Genomic DNA, 19,193 nt, shown 5'->3' on the forward strand with positions numbered 1-19,193 from the left:
TTCAATGAAGCTGATATCCGTCATTCCTTTATAAAGCATGTGCTTCGTGATTCCTTGTTGGCAGTGAATGCCTTTTAGGGCGACTTACGCCGTTTCGACACACTACATACCAGCGCCATGTTGGGCTGTTCTGGGCGAAGCAGACGGGCTCAGAAAGGGCGTGGCTCATAGAGCAGGGGTAAGAAGGAGCAATTGACAGTCTCCTGGAGCCGAGCATGGTTGAAGGCTCCCTTTCTGAGCTGGATGTCCTCGAGGCGGCCATGGCCGATCTGGGCTTCGTCGTCCCTAAGCTTGAGCCGACTTCACGATCCCTTCCGTCCGAGCGCAGGGGCGCTATACGGTCCTTGGGCATCTACCAGACACATAGGATACGGATTGAGGGGTAGCTACTCCGTACCTCTGCTCATTCTGGCGCGGAGGCTGAAATGCGTTTACAGGTGGGGGAGGCAGTTTTGAGGTCGTTTGAATACCTCGCCCGAAAACACAACCGGGTAATGAAGAGACTCGTCTCTGACCCGATGCTACCCTTCCGAACCCAACCTAATTCTTACATCATGCTGCTGGAGAAGCATCCACAGGAGGGGCGAGGCTCGGTTCCGCAACTCCCGGAGGGTATCACCACCGGCGGGGCCCGCTGCTTGCTTGGTCGCCGCGGCAGGACGCAATTGGTGTCTCGGCACCGCTCGCGGTGCACATGAGGTCATGGAGTTTGGGGTTAGATTGTAGACAAAATTTGTGAGGAAGCCCATTAAGCCAATGTGTCTAGTTTTGGGGATGATACGACAAGGGGAGAGCTGGGGACGGGGGTGAGGCGGCCGAACGCTCAGGGCGCGCCCAGGGTTGTTTTCAATGACGACTGAACCCTGATCCCTGATCAAGAAGCAACGGGTGTCGACAGACTCGTCTACTCCATCATGATGGCTTCCCGTTATTCCGTGACATCATGTCTACGCGGCCAAGAAGAACAAGACAGAATGCTGGCCTCGACGCAGGATAAGAAGGGAAACTGGACGGCACAATGGCCTGCCCTCCATGGGAGTCTAACGGTGCCCGCCGCCTAGGATCTTTCGCGAACCACCCGCCAACTCGACGCTTGGTCTACCAGCTTGCACATATGGCCCCAATTGAGACTTTTGCGGCCATGCTCGCTCTGGCGAGCAGCGCCCGCGCGGCACCCTTTGTGCCGCAATGGACTGCGTCGCAATGGACGACAACCGTCTACTCAGAGCCCACCCCCACGCCGTCGCCTTATGCTATCTCTCACCACAATGTGACCTCCCATGGCCCCTATACCGGGCCGCCAGCCACCACTACCGGTGCACTCTCCACCAGCGTCATAGCCTCGTCAATCCCCCCTGCGCCGCCCGCCCCTCAGATTGTCAACTATCCGGCCGACGGCAAGCTCCACGGCGACCAGCCGCTGCCTTTCACTCCCAGCGGCGGCATCGGCACCAATGGCTCGGTGCCCATGTACAAAGTGGCCAGCGACTTCGACTACCAGTCTCTGGCCCTGGCGCTCTACCACGAATGGATCGAGCTGGACCTCTTCCACTGGGGGCTCGCCACCTTCTCGGACGAGGAGTTTGACGCCTACGGCATCAACGCCGAGGACCGCTTCCTGCTGCAGCACATGGCCGACCAAGAGATCGGCCACGCCTCGGTGATTGCCAACATGCTCGGCCCCAACGCGCCCAAGCAGTGCACGTACAACTACCCCGTCTCCAACGTGGCGGAGTACATCGACTTCAACCAGAAACTCACCCGCTGGGCCGAGGCCGGCGTGTACGGCTTCCTGGGCCACCTCAACTCGGGCCCGGCGGCCACGATGCTGCTGCAGAGCATCACGGTCGAGGCGCGCCAGCAGCTCATCTTCCGCCAATTCGGCGGGCAGTTTCCCATGCCGGAGTGGCACACCCCGGGGATCCCACAGAGCTGGGCGTGGACCTTGCTCGCGCCGTACATCAGCTCCTGCCCGTACAACCAGACCCGGCTGGTCTGGCAGAACTTCCCGGCGCTCTACATCCTCAACCAGCCCAACCCGGCGCGCATCAATGGCTCCGCCGCCTGGAACGAGACCACGGGCGGGTACGCCAACTCGCTGTCGACCGCGGGCATCCCGGCGGACCAGCTGTGCGCCAACGCGTCGACGCCCGGCATGGACTGCCCGGCCGCGGTGTCCAACAACCGGTCGCTGCCGCTGTCCTACCCGGGCCGGCAGGTCTTCCTCAAGTGGGACGCGCCCGGCCGGCTGGTCGGCCCCAACAACAGCTACGTGACGTCGACCAACGTGGCGCAGCCGCGGTTCGCCGCCTGGCTGTCGCAGCTCAACGTCACGTACACGCCGCTGCTGAACGTCAGCGCGCAGGACCGCACCGCCTACACGATCCAGCCGGACGTGTCCACCTGGAAGGGCGACCCGGCCGTCAACGGCACCATGTTCATGGCGCTGACCGACGTGGATTTGTTTGTCACGCCGTACAACGTCAGCTTGATCAATCCGCATGTGGCCGCGCTGGCGGTTTACCAGGCTGGTTGAGCGGTGGAGAGCTGGGTGATCTGGAAAGAAGGCGGGAATGTGCCTGGGAACGGAGGGAGGCGTTTGCGCTGCGGAAGGGACAGGGAGGGGACCGGTCATGGTATCAGTGTACCTATCTGACTGTCTGTGGAATCAGGGACTGCACATGGCTGCCATCCTGGTAGTCCCGAGTCTCTATTTCCGTACGTATGTATTGCACATAGGCCTCCATTCTCACCATGAGGCGATGGCGATCCAGCTGTAATCTAGGTTACTGCTGGTATAGTGATAGTCAAAAAAGTACCTTGATTCCTCCTGCTTAGGCCACCTCCGTTACACCGCTATCGTGACCGGCGGCGTCGGCGAGGTCATTGCGCTCCGCCTCGCAGGCAGGCGGGAGCTTCATGAAGCAAACCTGACCTGAACTCCTTTTCGAGCTTGCGAAGATTCTCTCTGTAAAACGCCTGACTAATTTTCATGAGTTCACAAAGTCAATGTGCCTGCATCAGAACTCAGGTTGTGTGGGGGGCAAACGTACCGTACTTGATCTTCTCAATCAGAGATTGCGGACACGCTTGATCCAAGCAGCCACCCCTCCACGCTCCATCTCGGCCGGGTAGAAAGGGTACGGCGAGTCGTAGTCCACGAGCCAGCCGAAGGTAGACTTGATGAGCACCAAGTACCAGAACGCAGCGGCATAGGCAAGGCCCAGCGCCCACTGACGCCGCGTCAACTGGCCACTCCGGGCCACGTGGCGAATGTAGTAGTAGCCGAGAGGGATATGCATGAAAATCACTGTCGCAAGGCCTGGATTGTAAAAGGAGCCGAGCTTCGTGTTGATGTTGATGCCGTGGATGAAGAACTGTCCGAAGCCGAGGAGGACGGGTCCCAGTGCGGCCCAAACCTGGTCAGGGAAGAACACCGGAGCCAGATAGTATCCGTACGTGGCGACTATGTTGGTGAGGGCCGCAGAGTGGGAACTCAGAGGGAACCGCTCCGGGCGCGCGCTGGAGTGGACACCCATGTTCATCGCCGCGGGGAACCCTCCAGGGAAGCGATATTCCTCGAATTGGTGAGCCAGGACGGCCATGAAGTTGGCGAGAAGGAATTTCTCTGTTGTCGTCAATTTGGCCCGATTGAGACGGAGGTACCAAAGGGAGAGAAAGAATGGTATGACGCCAAGGTCGTACCAATGATGGCGGATGAAGTCAATCATGTTGGTGAGTGGGATTGCAGTGCAGGATCTGTTCAAAGATCTTGGATGCCGAAGACAGTGTTCACTTGGGCACTCCGGCGCAACTGGACAAAAGGTTCTTATTTGAACTCATGGCAGTCAGTCCAAGTCCAAATATGAATTCACCTCGCCAGTTCGATGGGCGGCTCCAGAGCTCCGTGCGAAGAAGGATGGAGTTACTGGTCGGGCTCCTCAAAGGCCGAGCCCGACGAGCTCGGAGGGTCTAACCCGCTATGGCGGTTCCTCAACCTCGGCAATGTGGGAGCCCCGACCAGCACCGCGGGGGTGATGGTCAATCATACCAGAGCGCGCCATGGAAGCCGGCCGAAATGGTGATGGCGCCAGTCCTCTTGGTCAGAGAACATGGTAGTGGAGACCATAATAGCCGCCCCCTATGGCGCTCCAGGATACGGTACTTACCTACTTGTTGTACTTGTTGAACTAGGGAAACAATTTGTGGGTGGGAACATGGGAGTCTATTTCTCATCGTGTTTTGATTCTCTACCTGGCTGTTAATAGACCACAATCGTTTTCACAGTGGTTCCCCTGTCAGCGCCATCCCCACCGCGGCAGGGAAATCACACCTCGTCACACCTTCTTGGCTTTTGGTCTCCGCTTCTTTCTGCGGGGCTTTTTGCTGGCCCATCGACTGATTTCCCACCAACGACCCAAATCAGTGGCATAACCTTGCTAACTTAGAACATGAGCTCGTGCCTATTCAACTGCAACCTTTGCGGATGGGACGTGCGGTGGGATTGGTCGACACCGGCAACCGAGTGCTGGGCAGCTGAGTTTCGCGGACGTAATGTCCCCCCCTCGTGCTCTGTTCATTGACGGTCTCCTCTAATCCGGGGGCTGACATCGGGCGAAGTCTATGTTGGCCGCGAGGGCTTGGTACTCACCGGAGTTGGCCGCTACGAGAGGTCGGCAATGTTCGACAACTTGATCGCACCTCCCAACAGGAGCATGCGCTGGAGCGATCCTGGCTACGACAGCCCCCCTGAAGATCAATTTGCGCTGGTGGGACATCCCATCGTCAACGATAGGCTTGGCTTCGTCTTCCACGAAGCGTGCTGGGCCCTGCTGGAGGAAGCCTTGCGTCCCGCGCCGGTGCCGCTCCCAAGAATGTATGCCGTCAACCGTTCGCTTCCCCTTCCATACGAGTCAGCTTGTCATAGCTGGGGCCACGATTACGCTGGCCTCGTGATCGTCGACGATGAGAACTACTTCCCCTGGGAAGACCGATTCCAGGACCTCCGCAACTACACCGATCCGCACCCCGTGTTCTCTCGGAACCCGTACCGGGTCGCCGAAGTTGACGACATTTTGGGCCGCGCGCCCGAAGAACCGCCCGCTCCCGTAAAACTACAAAACTCTCACCCGACCTCGGAAGCGATGCGGGATTGCTTCGCGGCGCTTCCTGCTGAGATATGTGCAGCCATTGCCATGTATCTCCCTGTAGCAGATATGCTCCGTGCCCGCTTGGCTTCAAGAGCCTTCTGGCCCATCTTCCACGACCAGCAGTTCTGGGCTGCCCAGTTCAAACAATCCGGCGAACGGTCGTGGCTATTTGAAGCGCGGCGTGACGCCCTCCCACGAGACTGGCGGTCGCTCTATCGACAAACGAGTGATGCCCGCATTGGACCCGGCCTCCGCAACAGGCAGCGGGTTTGGCGCTTGATACAAGGCGTCGTGGACATCCTGGATCTGTCCTGGACCGATCTGGAAACAGCTCGGACACCGGATGCAATCCACTGTATCGAGGCCACGGCGGACTTGTGGGAACCATCGCCTAATGAGACAGACATCCTGCATTTTGAAAAAGGCTGCGAGGTATCTCAAAAGCAGTACACGGCTGTTCCCAAGGACCTTGCCCGACTAGGTGTCTCAACAGTTGCAATGGGAGACGGCATATACATTGCGGGACTGTCTCTTACCACCGCCTCTGGAGACACCGTTCGGATGGGGTATCGCTCCTCCATGGAGCGTTCAGTCGAGCTCTCTCAGCTCTGGGGATTCCGCCTAGCCGTTGGATCCCGCGGCATTCAGGCCCTCCAATGCATGAGCGGGCCAACAGACTTCGAATCACCATGGCTTGGGTGTCCTGACAATGTGCCCAGGACCGATCGTCTGGTTGTCGCTAGCCGCGTCGAGGCACTCCAGGCGGCCTTTGATGCAAGTACTGCCGATTACTCTTAGTCGCATCCACAGAGCTCTTCCTTATGCTGACACCGGCACTAACGAAACTTAGGCCTGCAAAATGGTCAGTCTCGCTGTCTGGACGTCAGCACCACCATCGACCGAAACAACGGTGGACACGCGGAACTTGAAGGACTCAGCGGTGTGGTATCCGGAAATCCCCGGACCAGCGCTCTGCTTGCACGAGGAATCCTTCCTGCCGCGCAGCTTTTTCACATCTGGATTCAAGCCTCTGTTTTGGTGCTGCTTTGGCGGCCCGGCAGGCAGATATCTTGCCCATTTGACTCGAATTCAGGCGTTATGGTATGCCGGTGGCATCTGCCGCGTGGACTTTTTCTTCGACACCGAAGTGCCATCCGAGCATCGCGTACTTGGACGCTACAAACATGGGAAAGTTTGCTCGCACCTCAACTTTACAATCGATGGGCCGGGTGGAGAACGGATCGAATCCATCGAGATCGGGCATCGCTATCCGGATCCTGGAGACAGCGTCCCTTGGGCTGTTAAGGAGGGGATCTTGCTTTGGTGTGAGGTATCTTTCTGTGCTCCTTGTGTCCTCAGTTCCTCGTTGCTAATTTCCCCATCTTCTATCAGCTCCGTACAAACCGTGGGAGATCATGCCGCTTCCCGGATGCGGATGAGACGGACAAGACCCCAACACCCAGTGTCCAAAAGCTCATTACCCCCGCTCCGGGGTCCATGATTACCGGCCTCTATGCTACTCAAGTACGTGAGAGTCGGTTTTGTTCACACGTTTCACAAACTGACAGAGCCGCGTGTTATAGCGCCCTGATTATGGATATGGATTCACGGCCATGGGTGTGATTTCTGAAAAGGTGGAGAAAAACGACCCATAGGCCACAGATACCTCACCATGCCACCCATCGATTGTCTGGTGAAGGTTTTCAGTCCCAAGTTGAGTCTCAACCGCTTACACATCACTGACCCTGCCGGCCTGCCCCTCCTGTAGAATGGCGGAGACATCAAGATTCCCAGGAGCGCACACCACCCCGAGAGCGCCCGGTCAGAGTTCCGAATCCACGCAAACGCAAAGCAGCAGCTCTGACCGAAATGAAACATTCCGATCATGCTGTAGCATGCGGGCTGCATAGGTCTGATGGAGTCTTCTGAACGTTCGGCTTCAGACTTCTGCGCAAACGCGAAGGTGGCATTACTCTGTTTTCAACGCGACGGACGGGAGCGCAAGACTGTCCATCTTACATGTTCCAACTAGCATATTCAGGTTCAAGTCAACGCGGCTAGCTGGCTGCGGCATCTCTGGAGTTTGGACGAGTATTTGCTCCACGATATTTGATAAATGATCTCAGAGCGGTCCAACGGCGAACTCCTCACAAGCCTCGCGACGTCCACGAGCGAGGGCGAAAAACCGTTCCTTCGACCCAATGAATCCGACATGGACCTCATCATCGCCATTCGCCAAACCCTGCCACGCTTGGGCTGTGAATTCGTCCAGAGGCATTCCCAAATTGCGGCCCCTTTCGGGCCCAAGGTAATCGTGGAGTTCCGCTAAAATCGCATTAGCATATCGCCGGTCGTCTCTCAGCTTTAAGACGGTAACTCAGTGCAGGATAGACGTACTCTGGACAGCCGGAGGGAAGACCTCAATCACCTTCACATTCTTCTTCTTGGCCAACTGGCACCGCAGACACATCGCAAAGACATGCAGGGCCGCCTTGGAAGCCGAGTAGGCGGGGATGGGGACGGCAGGCACGATCGCAAGGTTAGACGAAGTGCTAGTTGATGCCAGGTCAGCCCATCGTTTCCCAAAACAACCTGCTCGATTCCACCTTACAAGATCAGACTTGTGGGAGTTGTCTCTCCCTTTTCCAACAGAAAGGGTAGGAACGCGTGGGCGAGGGAGACCGCGGCCGCATAGTTGGTATGCATTTGCTCATGGAACTCCTTCAGATCCACGCTCGCGGGGGATGAGAAATCTGCTGGCCGCTGCACTCCGGCATTGATGAATACGCTGTCAATGTCGGGATACTGCTTCGTCACGCTAACTTGGTGTTAGCTTCCTCGCTAGATCTGTGCGTCTTTAAATGAGGACGGGAGACGCGTGTGAGGGGAGAAAAACTCACTCCTCCGCAAACTTCGGGATGGCGTCAAGTTGGTTGATGTCAAAGGCCACCGCGTGGGCTTTGTCGGCCCCATGTTTCCGGACCAGCTCATCCAGGCGCTCTTGGCGTCGGCCAACAGCGGTCACTTGGATGTTTTCTTCGAGCAATCGCTCGGCCAGAGCTCGTCCGATGCCTGACGTCGCTCCGATGAGGAGTACATGCTTGTAGGGAAAGCCCCCGGTCGCCATTTTGTTCGTGGCTGTCTTAAACGAATCGGTCCGCAGAAGATGTCCCACTCCCTCGGCAGCTCGCAGAGCCGACGAAAAACAGTCTCAGGATAAACAAAGCTGAAAAGATATCCTACTTATCCTTCTTCCGGTCTGTTGATCCCCCCTGTCGTCATGATATCACTTCGCACATTACCTTAAGTCCGACGCCGATGCTAGGCATAGTCGATCGTGGTCCCATGTCGGGCAGTCGGCAAATATGATGCTCGATCTCCCCGCCTTCGGAACTATCTCGGCGCATCGGTGTCGGGAGATCCAGCGTCCCGATGCCGGATATACCTTGCTTAAGTCCGGCTGTGACGTCAACTGTCTCTTTCATGACGGAGTATTCCGTATAAGGGATATTTCGAGGTTGACGCAGTCGGCCGTCCCGAGTCTCGCCTCTCTACTCGACTCCTCCCTAGTTTGCGCAGCCCCCTCATAGCTCGTTTGCGACTTGCAGCTGGTTGTCAAGATGGCCGTTGATTTCGAGAACGACATCATCCTTCTCACTTGTGCGAGCGGCAAGCAATGCTCGCGGCTGATCCCTCTTCTCTACGGCAAATGGAAAAAGCTGCGACTCGCCGCGCATAGTGCGGCCTCAGAGGAACGCCTCAAGGCACAGTACCCTGAGGCCACCGTCGTCCGCGCCGACATGAGCCGCCCCGACGATGCTCGCCGTATCTTGTCCGGAGTCACAGCCGTCCTTCACATTGGCCCGTCTCTTCACGCCCACGAAACCGAACTCGGATACACCATGATCGACGCGGCGCGTGAGGAAGCTAAACACGGAGTCTTCAAGCACTTTGTTTACTCCTCCGTTCTGCACCCACAGCTCCGCAAGCTGATGAACCATGACGCCAAGCGTTACGTGGAGGAGTATCTGATTGAGTCTGGGCTCAATTACACCATCATCCAACCAAGCCACATTCTGGACCCATTCCCAGTCCAGCAATTGCTGCAACAGCAATCCCCCGTCTTCACCGCGCGCTTCGATCCCAACACCACCTTCTCCTTCACTGTCCTGCAAGATCTGGCGGAAGCCATCGCGAAGATTTTCGAAGAGAGAGAGAAGCACTACCTGGCCCAGTATACGGCCTGTTCCACTGGCCCGACCTCCTATGTTCAAGTGGTCGATGCACTGAGCAAGGAAATCGGCAAACCCATTCAGATCGTGCGGAAAGAGTACTTCGATGCGACTGAAGAGTTGCTGAAGGCCGTGGTCGGAACTGCTGAAGGGCTTCCGCAATCCACCCGTGATGCGGTTCATCGATTGGTACTCTATTACAATTTCTATGGGATCAAAGGTAACACAAACGTGCTGGAGTGGTTGATAGGACGGAAGACGACTTCTGTTGAGGATTGGGTGCATCAGAAAGTCCTGGAGTGCCAGCGTTCTTAACGTGTAATGGGCCACTGGTGATGGAAACTTGAAGGCTGCCTGTAACAGATTACCTCGCATGTCTGCTAAACGCTCTTTCTAGCTTTGAGTCTAGAAAACAATATTGCAAGCAGTAAATTCTTCCAGTTTTTGACGGCTCGACAAGGCAACAATCACCTAGCTTCAGTTACACTGCCTTTCGTCTCTTCGTCCCCGTCGCCGCCCATGCCGTACCTCTCTTTCATGTTTGGAATCTAAGGAGAAAACAGACAGAAGTATACTGTATGATAGGAGCAATTGGCCTCGGAAAATAGCTGGTCGGCTGAATCCTCATGCCGAACTGCACTAGCTTTTCTGGCAGCGACCGCCCGCTGCCATCCCGACAGAACCTCAGTCCAGTCTTCAGACTGCCGCCAACTATGGGACATGAATTTATTCTAACTCGAGTATCTATACTCAGAGGGATGCACGAACATCTGCTGTAAGCAGCTGGTGGGTGCAACTCTCTCAACTCTGCCTCTTCCCATGTACGTTGCTCAGGCCATCCTTGCATGCTGGAGGTTGCCGATGCTGACAGGACCATACCGTTGTCATGATTTCAACGTGGGTCAGCCCAAATGCGTCTGCAAGTGCCACTACGGCTGCTCTGCCACACATGAGGCTTGCTGTTTGCGGTGTCTGTTTATGGAGATTCGCACGGGAATAGTTACACGAAAAAGAAACCGCATGTCCATGCAGATGCTCGTAGAAATAGCTACGCAAAAATGACAGCAGCATTGAAGCTTGGCAGCTGCCTCTCCGATTTCGCCGACGATCAAGACCAGACAGACATCAATCACAACATGGATTGGGACCGTTCACGACCGTCTTTTGTCTTCCCCTTAGCTAGAACAGTACCGGCTCTGCTTCACCCAGTTACACATAACCTGGCCCACGCAGCTGCAGCACTTGCATGCCTAGCCGAAGTCAGCCTCTTGCCGGTGCCGGCGCAACCTTCCTTGCTTCACATACCTTCCTCTTCCTGTCGGCATCATCAGTGCCATCGATACATTGGAGCGTGCGCGTGCTCCAGCGGAACTCGTTGTAGCAGGCGACCGGATCGATCACCGCGGCACAGTCATCCGTCTGCATCAGGTCCTGCGTGCATTCGGGGAAGTTTTGGCCCAGACTTGCGCCCAGAAGGAGGGCGATGAGCGCGGCGGAAATCGCTGACTTCATGGCACAAGGTGGTTTGTCAACCCAGCTGTCGATGGGGTGATCTATCCGTAGTTGGCCGAAGCGAAGCATGGACAAAGTACCGAGACGCTGGGTATATCAACGGCTGGTGGGCCAATATGGCCGTCTTTATACCGGTTCCACGTGGTGATGAGGTGCCACACCCCCAAGCCGGATCTACATTAGGCGGGGGCAGTCGAGTCAATCGGCTGTTTGCCGTAGATTAAGAGCATGGAATAGAGTCTACCGCCGCCCTCGGCCATCACCAGCTCATGTCGGCAGAAGAATGTGTCGCTCTCCTGCCTGGGCTGCTGGTCACCGGGTATGCCACAAGGTCAGAGTTGCCCTCATTCTCACCGTGTTCAATGTGTCAGTGGACACCCCCCCTGCCCCCCTCCCCGCTTTTGCATCCAGCTGGGGATTTGCAAGCCATTGATTGCCTGGCTGGCCAAGAGGTGAACTGATATTGAACCGGCAACGGCTCGGTTCTCGGAACGGCGACTATATTCGTGGTCCTTCTTTCACAGCCAGCCGTCGTTAGATCTGCTCCTGAATCCCCGGGAGTCCGGCGACCGGCATTTCGTTGGCTTGCTGCCTATCCGGACCTGGGATTCTACACCATAAGTCGAGCCTCAGTTTGTTCCATTTACCTACTTCCATAGGATCCACCGTCGATCGTCCACCTTGACCGGACACAAACCCCCAGACCGTCACTTGCAAAGATGAAGTGGGACGCTGTGGCGGTCACTCTGGGCTTGGGCTCCCCTGCCTGGGCCCTGCTTCGATTCGGCTGCGCCCAACTGACGATCCAACGCCTAGATCCCCTCGTCACACCTGGACAGAATCCGTCGCCGCATCTTCACCAAATCATTGGAGGGGTACGTTGAGCAGAACATAATGAAGAAGCGCAAGCGCTGACGGCCTCAGAACTCTTTCAACGTTTCCATGCCCTATCCCGAGCACGATCTCGTCAACTTGTCCACGTGCACCAGTTGCCAGTTCACAGAGGACTTGTCCAACTACTGGACGGCGGTGCTGTTCTTCCGCGCCAGGAACGGCACATTCAAGAGGGTGCCGCAGATTGCCCAGCAAGGCATGGAAGGTACCAAGGGTGGGATGGTGAGTACCCGAGCAGCTGCCGACTAGTTAGCCATGATTTTGCCTGAACCTTGCGCACTGACAGGCCCAGGTGGTCTACTACATGAGCGATGCGCTGTTCGACACGGCGCAGCGGTCCACCGTCACGGCCTTCAAGCCCGGCTTCCGCATGCTGATCGGCGACGCGTCGTTCAAGACACGCGACGAGGCGCGCAAGTTCCGGCAGCTGACGTACACGTGCATGGAGAACCAGGCCAGCCGGGCGCCCGAGACGGTCGGGTTCCCCCAGACGCCGTGCAAGCTGGGCATCATGGCGAACCACCAGTTCCCGACGTGCTGGGACGGCGTCAACCTCGACTCGCCCAACCACCGCGACCACGTGGCCTACCCGGAGACGGGCACGTTCGAGTCCGGCGGCAAGTGCCCGGCGTCGCACCCGGTCAAGATCCCGCAGATCCTGCTCGAGACGGTCTGGGACACGTCCGCGTTCAACAACAAGGACGACTGGCCCGAGGACGGCAGCCAGCCGTTCGTTTGGTCCAACGGCGACAGCACCGGCTTCTCGAACCACGCCGACTACGTCTTCGGCTGGAAGGGCGACGCCCTGCAGCGCGCCATGGACGCCCACACGTACGTCTCGGCGCCCATGCTCAAGACGCAGAGCATTGCCGACCAGAACAAGTGCGCTTCGACGGTCAAGGATATGGTCAAAGAGAATTTTGATGGATGTACGTTCGGCCTTGGGTTTCGTTCCGCCGCCGGAAGTCGAAAGTCTTCGCTGACTGATTGTCGATTGCAGGGCTCAAAGAACTGCCGGGAGGCAACCCTGTTTTCTGAGCACGGCGCTCAAGGGCTTGCGGTGCCAGCTTTTCTCAGGCCTATCCAGTACTTTGAAGTGTCAAGGAGCGTTCTCAAGAGAAATTGCTGGTTTGTGGTCATCAGAGCCTGCTTGGTATGCTGCGGGTCATGATCTTCACATCTTGTTGAATTCAATCGTCTCAATTGCTACTGTGTATTGTGTGTCCAAGTTACAGGCCATGTTCAATCTTGTGATCACAGGGTCAGCTAGGACGGGTTCAGTGGCTTGTCCGGCCGATATCTGTACGCTTGCTTAATGACTTGGGAGACATTCACCGACGGTGCATTGTGATGCATCATCAGTTTCGTCCGTGCAAGCTTTGACGAAGCTGAAGGTGACAGAATAAGTCAATGTGACAATTTCAGAGTGGGGCGCTTCAGTCCATTCAGTCCCGCTGATAGCATCGTCCAAACAAACACTCAAACACTGCTGAGACAGCAGTTGACAAAGACAGCCACAAAGCATACTTGCTGAAGGCAACTGAGCCTGAAACACGGAGAGAAGATAGGAGTAATTTGATTTCACAGGGTCCGTTAAGCCTCAGACGAGCCCAAGGATAGGCGTCCCAAGGAAAGGAAGCAAAGCGACTGTTGGTCCATAACTCCTCTCCCAGTTCAGTAAGCTCGGCATCGTTTGAAGGTGATTTGTGACAGAACTTGAAGCTCGTCTTCATTTCACTAAGACGATGTGTTCCAGAAGGATAAGGGACATGGATGCTCCTCTGGGAGGCCACAACAGAACATTGATGATGATCAACACACTATTCTTCAGGGCCATTTCTCACGACTTCATGATAAGGCAAAGAATGTGCGAGCGGTTCTCGGGCTCGCACCCGTGGTCCGGCAGGATGTGACTCCAAGCTTCCTTTGAGCTCCGGTGCGTTCCGCCGAGACTGGTCGAACCCCGGCGAACTGGCCCAGCCGCGCGGCTGGTGCCCCTTGATCTGAATCTGCGGCAGCCCATCTGATGACATCGTCGCCCCGAACACTCGCCTTCACAGGCGGCCAACCACAATAGACGATGAAGCGGGTCAAGAGAATATTGTGCCCTAGCCATGCCCTATTTCGCTGAAATAAATTTCTCGCAGCGGTGGCCGACTATTCTTTTCCCACTTCCAACAAACCAGCCTCGACCTCGACGACGAGTCTTCTTCTTTTCTTTATACCGACAGCAACTCGCCTTCTTTGCGCTTCTCGCCTGTGACAAAGCGTCACCATGTCGTTCTCTTCGTCGTCCGTCCCGGCTACCACCGCCGCCGCCTCCGCTACTATCGCTTCCTCCGCCGCCGCCCCCGCTTCGGCCGCCTCTGCGTCGCTTTTGCCCGCCGCCTCGGGCTCCAGCTGTGAGTGTGCCAAGTAGAAGAAAATGTTCAAAGCGACGACGCTGACGCCACATCGTCGCAGTCTCCTCTGCCGGTACAGCCGCAGCCGCGGGTCAAAATAGTAAGCCCTCAAGGCCGCGGAAGTGTGGCCTTGGACTTCTCGCTGACCGGACTCGCAACAGTTCCAGCCACCATCGTCATCCCAGCCAACTATCCCGCTTATGTGGACCCGGCCCTTCTTATTGTACATCCAGCCCATTGGGTCTTCGAGAACCTGGAAGTGAAGCTGACTCGCACTGTGCCATTCAGCCCATCGACCCCAATACCGGTGCTTTCGTCTCTCCCGCACCGGCCCTCGTTCACGCCGCAGCCCCCGTCGCTGCTCCCTCCGTCACCGCTCACCCCGTCGCTGCGCCCCCCGTCGCCGCTCACCCCATCCCCGCCGCTCTCGTCGCCGCACCCATCGCGGCGCCTGTCCCACCAGCCATTCCCGCCGGACCCGTCGTCGCTCCTCCCGCCCCCATCGCCGCTCCTCCCGCCCCCGTCGCCGCTCCTCCCCTGTCCGACGAGCAGCAGCTCGGCCAGGCGCCCAGGAGCGCGGCCCAACACTCGCTCCCCTACCCGCCCGGCGTAGACCCGCGCTACTGGCAAAAGGTCTACAACCGGGCGGACTCGCTGGCCCGCGACCGCGCCGCCGCCCAGCAGGATCGCCTGAGCCGCGCGACCTACCGTCGCGCGCTCGAGCTCCTGGTCAGCGACGTGGTGCGGTCGCTGGACCGGCGTGGCGGGCTGGCGAGGGCGACGCTGGCGAAGAGGGCGGCGTTGCGTGCGGCGAGTATGAGGTACGTTCCGTCTTTATTTGGTTTCTTTTGCTTTTGACTTTCCGTCGCGTCTCCCTGCGGTCCGTCCCATCATTGATATTCACTCCCATTCACACTTTTGTTTGGAAAACACGCTAACGATCTGTGTGATCCGTCTGATACTGCTAGCTGGCAACCGAACGAGCCGATCATCCAGTTCCTGCAGCAGCATGGCATCATGCTCGCGATGTCGACGTGGCCTAACGCTGGCATGCTGCTAAACTCGTGGCGGCATTCGGATCCCACCTTTGGTTTCCACTGGCGGACCAACATTAATATTTGAAGGAGGAGGAATTGGGGGATGGGACTTCTTGTGGTGGCGGCGTTGACTGGATGCACTTGGTGGCGCATGGGTTTCTGGGATTTTCCTTCCTCTTTTTCTCTTTTGCTTTTTTACTTTTCGCTCTTGCAAGCTGGAGGGTGTTACTAGGTACAGACGGATCCCAGGGAATTCAAGGGCATGGCAATTGTCATCGCATCTATCGCATCGTCACTTGTCGTGTTATTTTCGTGTGACTGGTGCACTGTTCAGCATCTTGGAATATCGAGACCTGCAACTTGGGCCACTGGGCGAAAGCAAGAGCGTCGAGAAGAATGCTCAATGACTTCCATTCAAGCATCAAGACAGAAACCACAAGTCAAGTGCTCTTTTCGAACGCTTCTAACAGTAGGGCTCCCAGGGACGAAATGCTGCTTAGATATTCAAGCTGCAGCTGCATTGCCTTCTGTGTTGTCAAATCTTATTGATCCACTGCTCATCAACCTCAGTCCAGTCCGGCGGATTTTCACCGTCACCTCCGCTCGAATCAACCAAGGGTGGCCTCGATTTTCTGCGATGGCCCCGTTAAACGGGCCTTGAATGGCCCGTCGGGATGTCCCAAATGTGGGCACGAAAATCGAGCAACCGGTGAGCCACCAAGAGGCAAAATATTACTACCTGGTAGTGTTATTTCTTTGGACGCCACGGGTTGTTTGATCCAATCCACATCATGCCACGGTCCAGGACCTGGAAGCAACGGCCTGTGAAGATGACCACCTCAAGATTAATGTTCAACGGGGTCGGCCTCTTGCAGCCGCTGATCTTTGGGGCTTGTGATCTGACGAACTGCACTTTCGTCGGTGAACACCTGTGATCCTGCTGCCGCCAATCGTCAATGTTTGCAGTGAGCCTCCCGCATCGCCCGCCTGTGGCCCAGGATGCAGCGGGCCAAGGTCCGGGGGTCAATCGCCAGGCGTCCCGGCAAACCATCCTGACAGGACCGGAGGCGCTTCTCAGGGCCCCAGAACAACGAAACAGAGCATTTGTCTGTCGGTTGGCGCATGGTCGACTCACTGACCCGATTGGTTGGGCTCACCGGTGAGGCCTGGACTGCAAAAGGCCAACTTTGGGCCCCCGACTTGCCCTCCCTCCCCAACTGAATTTCAATGCCACCTAACTCCTGCTGGTGTCGTGGCTCTCGTCGCGTTGACAGCCAAACTGCCTCTCTGTGGCCCCCGGCGAAAGCGCTCTTGACAGCAGCCACAAGATGGTCGATGACTCGATCCTCGCCATGCGTGTGAGTTTGCTGCCATGAGCACGATGGTGGACAATGCGCACCCCCGAGAGAATCCGAGTCGCTGGCCAACGACGTCCTACTTCCGATTGTTCTGGCACCGTGTATCGCACTCGTCTTCGTGGCATTGCGTTTCTACACTGCCTGGAGCATGCCTCGGACAATTCACCTCACGGCTGTAGGTTCCGTTATATCTTGGCAACGGCACGGTTTCTCTCTAACAAATCTACTGCAGGGTTTATTCTGGTCGCCTTCAAAGGTTATCGCCTTCTCAAAACAGCTGCGCCGGACAAGGACCGCCCAAATAATGACGCCGAGTCGGCCAGGTATTGTCAATCGCCTTCTCAATCGGCCTCATCGTCCGTATCTCCCGGTCCCTCTTCGTCGACCAGTCCAAACACCTACGCGTTTCCGAGTGACGCATCACGGCCTGGGATGCCATGTCGCCTCGCTTGCTCTGACCATCCCGAAATACAGAACGCTCTTGCTTGTGGACCGAATTGTTCCCCGTACATCCCGTGCTGCCCCTCGACTTTCCCGACTACCGCGATGACGCGGACGATATTATCGCCTTCCCGGTTCGAATCTTGAGCCATCTGGGAATGCTCCACACCAAGACACCTGGACTACATCGGGAGGTACGCTCGGCGCTTAGAAACCCCCTGTGACCGTTGGCCTGGCTGACGGGGGACCGCAGCATTGAAAGCAAGAGTCGCGCAGTCAATTAGAGAGCGATGGCGAGCTGTCGCAACCGAGTTTTCGGCTCAGACACTGTTCCAGCGGCAACGGCGAGCCAGGGCACGGTCTTCCCGATGCCTGAAACATCGACTTGGATAATTTCGACGCAAATCGTGCCATGACGAGGATGGGATGGGCTCTTGCCCTCAATGATGTCAAGCTTCGTCGTTGGGAACGCTGGAAAGTTGGCTGAGTCGCATTGCATGATTAGAGTACCTTACTGGCGCAAGCAAGGTACGATGATACTCCAAGCCAACATCACAGTAATCTTAACGCATCTATCCATTCATGAACATCATCACCTGTCCAGGTTGGCCCCCCTACTCATCATAGAACACCAAGCAGCGCACCTCAATGCTCTCCCTCGGCTTCGCCCCGGCCGGCGTCGCCGGATCCACAAACGCCGTGTGCGGCGTGAACCCAGAGACGCCCTTCTTCCCGCCGGGCTGGCCCTGCGACCAGCTGTCGAAGCACTTGATGAACAGCGCCTCGTCCGGCGCCATGTCCTTGACGTAGTAAAACCGGTGCGCCTCGTTCGGCAGCACCCCGTACGTCTCCCCCTTGACCTCGTACCCCTCCGTACCATCCCCGCCGTCCGGCGGCACCTCCTTCCCCCGATCGTCATCCGGATCGCCCTCGGCCCTGTTCCGCACGGGGTAGAGCAGATCAACGGGGACCAGATCGCCGCCGTCGCCCTCCCCCTTCGCCGAGCGCCAGTCCACCACGGCCAGCGGGAAGTCCGCCGCGGCGTGCCCGATCGGCCGCCACACGTTGATGATCTGGAACCGCCGGCCGGGCTGCAGCAGCGCCTCGGCGTCCGCGGCGGGCTTGACGTGCCGCCGCACGCGCGCGGCCGCCGCCGCCGGCGTCTGGTCCACGTGCACCTGGCGCACCGGCTGCCGCGGCGCCGCCGGGTCGTGCCGCCGGATGGTGTGGTCGAAGATCACCACGCGCGCGACCTTGCCGGCACCGGAGGAGCCGGAGAGGTTGGCGCGCAGGAGCGCCTCGACCTGCGGGTAGTAGCGCTCGCGCACGGCCGCGTCGGTGGTGAAGAGGTCCGCCGTGTCGGAGTTGAGGGGTGCGTGGAAGGCGGCGAAGCCGCCGACGTCGATGTCGCCGCCGAAGACGCCCGGCAGCGGGCCGGAGGGGAGAGTGGCGGCGGGCAGGGCGTCGCGCAGGTTTGTCACGCTGCGCTGGCGGGCGGTCAGCCTGAAGGACGAGGTGGAGCCGCCGTCGACTTTGGCCCACGGCTTGGTCGTGGGGCTGATGCTAGCCGGGTCGAGATAGAAGAACTCTCCCGTGGTCGTCATTGTTGCGGTTTGGCGGTCGTCTGCGTGGGGTTATACTGCTTTGCGAGGCCCGGCTCTTGGAGACGAGAGGAACTGCTGCTGTGTGGTGCGGTTCGGAGATGCTGCGGGGATGAACTGCTTAAATATTGGAGATCCGGTGTTCGCCGGATGCCACTTCTGAACTGTGAGTGCAAGTCCGTTCGTTAGCAACGAAAGCCATGGAAGTTGCGGGTGGGAGGCTCGGTTTAATAATCTCCACACGACCAAGCATTTCCAGACCTGCATTATTCAGCGGCTAAGGAACAACGATTCTACATCGCGTGTGCTGTCGCACAAGCCAATCGTTGATGAGCGATTTGCCGAATGCCGGCGGTATATCTTTTGCCCTCAACCCCATCCAGCTTCGAGTTGAAAAGACAGTACGCCATCCACAACAGTTGCCAGGTCGTCTCATCACTCATACGCATCATGCCATCCAGTATGTACTGCCAATCATCACACCAAATCGTCCCTCATCCAGCCTCATATCGTCGTGACCCATCCTACGCAATGCCCCAAACACCAGTATAAGTACTTTGCAAGAC

The 19,193-nt window shown here is 57.5% G+C and overlaps 9 protein-coding genes across 9 annotated transcripts; 5 read left to right on the top strand and 4 right to left on the bottom strand.

The window, feature by feature from the left end:
* Positions 1-1,114: 1,114 nt before the first annotated feature.
* On the top strand, positions 1,115-2,536 carry THITE_2055725 (uncharacterized protein; the record flags this gene model as incomplete). The annotated part of the gene is made up of 1 exon (XM_003656185.1): positions 1,115-2,536. One exon carries the CDS (start codon positions 1,115-1,117, stop codon positions 2,534-2,536), a length of 1,422 nt encoding a protein of 473 aa, XP_003656233.1.
* A 354-nt stretch (positions 2,537-2,890) lies between these two features.
* On the bottom strand, positions 2,891-3,865 carry THITE_2120659 (uncharacterized protein). Its single transcript, XM_003656186.1, has 2 exons — positions 3,054-3,865; positions 2,891-2,983 (listed from the first exon to the last, which is right to left on the bottom strand). The coding sequence occupies exon 1, from the start codon at positions 3,729-3,731 to the stop codon at positions 3,072-3,074; it is 660 nt and encodes a 219-aa protein (XP_003656234.1). The 5' UTR covers positions 3,732-3,865; the 3' UTR covers positions 2,891-2,983; positions 3,054-3,071.
* Positions 3,866-6,000: 2,135 nt separating this feature from the next.
* Positions 6,001-7,036, top strand: THITE_2120662 (uncharacterized protein). The gene is made up of 3 exons (XM_003656187.1): positions 6,001-6,480; positions 6,543-6,674; positions 6,734-7,036. Exons 1-3 carry the CDS (start codon positions 6,010-6,012, stop codon positions 6,803-6,805), a joined length of 675 nt encoding a protein of 224 aa, XP_003656235.1. The 5' UTR covers positions 6,001-6,009; the 3' UTR covers positions 6,806-7,036.
* A 129-nt stretch (positions 7,037-7,165) lies between these two features.
* On the bottom strand, positions 7,166-8,535 carry THITE_2120664 (uncharacterized protein). The gene is made up of 4 exons (XM_003656188.1): positions 8,051-8,535; positions 7,762-7,968; positions 7,548-7,702; positions 7,166-7,475 (listed from the first exon to the last, which is right to left on the bottom strand). The coding sequence occupies exons 1-4, from the start codon at positions 8,275-8,277 to the stop codon at positions 7,273-7,275; spliced, it is 792 nt and encodes a 263-aa protein (XP_003656236.1). The 5' UTR covers positions 8,278-8,535; the 3' UTR covers positions 7,166-7,272.
* Positions 8,536-8,646: 111 nt separating this feature from the next.
* On the top strand, positions 8,647-9,892 carry THITE_2120667 (uncharacterized protein). The gene has a single exon (XM_003656189.1). It carries the CDS (start codon positions 8,771-8,773, stop codon positions 9,695-9,697), a length of 927 nt encoding a protein of 308 aa, XP_003656237.1. The 5' UTR covers positions 8,647-8,770; the 3' UTR covers positions 9,698-9,892.
* A 674-nt stretch (positions 9,893-10,566) lies between these two features.
* Positions 10,567-10,837, bottom strand: THITE_2022599 (uncharacterized protein; the record flags this gene model as incomplete). The annotated part of the gene is made up of 2 exons (XM_003656190.1): positions 10,567-10,632; positions 10,688-10,837. Coding segments are annotated over 2 exons (216 nt in total), but the record flags the coding sequence as incomplete, so codon positions are not given.
* A 776-nt stretch (positions 10,838-11,613) lies between these two features.
* THITE_45518 (uncharacterized protein) lies at positions 11,614-12,826 on the top strand (the record flags this gene model as incomplete). The annotated part of the gene is made up of 4 exons (XM_003656191.1): positions 11,614-11,769; positions 11,819-12,010; positions 12,081-12,717; positions 12,789-12,826. 4 exons carry the CDS (start codon positions 11,614-11,616, stop codon positions 12,824-12,826), a joined length of 1,023 nt encoding a protein of 340 aa, XP_003656239.1.
* Positions 12,827-14,063: 1,237 nt separating this feature from the next.
* Positions 14,064-15,312, top strand: THITE_115327 (uncharacterized protein; the record flags this gene model as incomplete). Its single annotated transcript, XM_003656192.1, has 5 exons — positions 14,064-14,190; positions 14,252-14,290; positions 14,352-14,449; positions 14,479-15,011; positions 15,159-15,312. The coding sequence occupies 5 exons, from the start codon at positions 14,064-14,066 to the stop codon at positions 15,310-15,312; spliced, it is 951 nt and encodes a 316-aa protein (XP_003656240.1).
* A 2,328-nt stretch (positions 15,313-17,640) lies between these two features.
* Positions 17,641-18,630, bottom strand: THITE_2057389 (uncharacterized protein; the record flags this gene model as incomplete). The annotated part of the gene is made up of 1 exon (XM_003656193.1): positions 17,641-18,630. The coding sequence occupies one exon, from the start codon at positions 18,628-18,630 to the stop codon at positions 17,641-17,643; it is 990 nt and encodes a 329-aa protein (XP_003656241.1).
* Between the last annotated feature and the right edge of the window lie 563 nt (positions 18,631-19,193).

Source organism: Thermothielavioides terrestris, chromosome 5 (assembly GCF_000226115.1).
Source record: "Thermothielavioides terrestris NRRL 8126 chromosome 5, complete sequence".
Classification (NCBI taxonomy): Eukaryota; Fungi; Ascomycota; class Sordariomycetes; order Sordariales; family Chaetomiaceae; genus Thermothielavioides; species Thermothielavioides terrestris.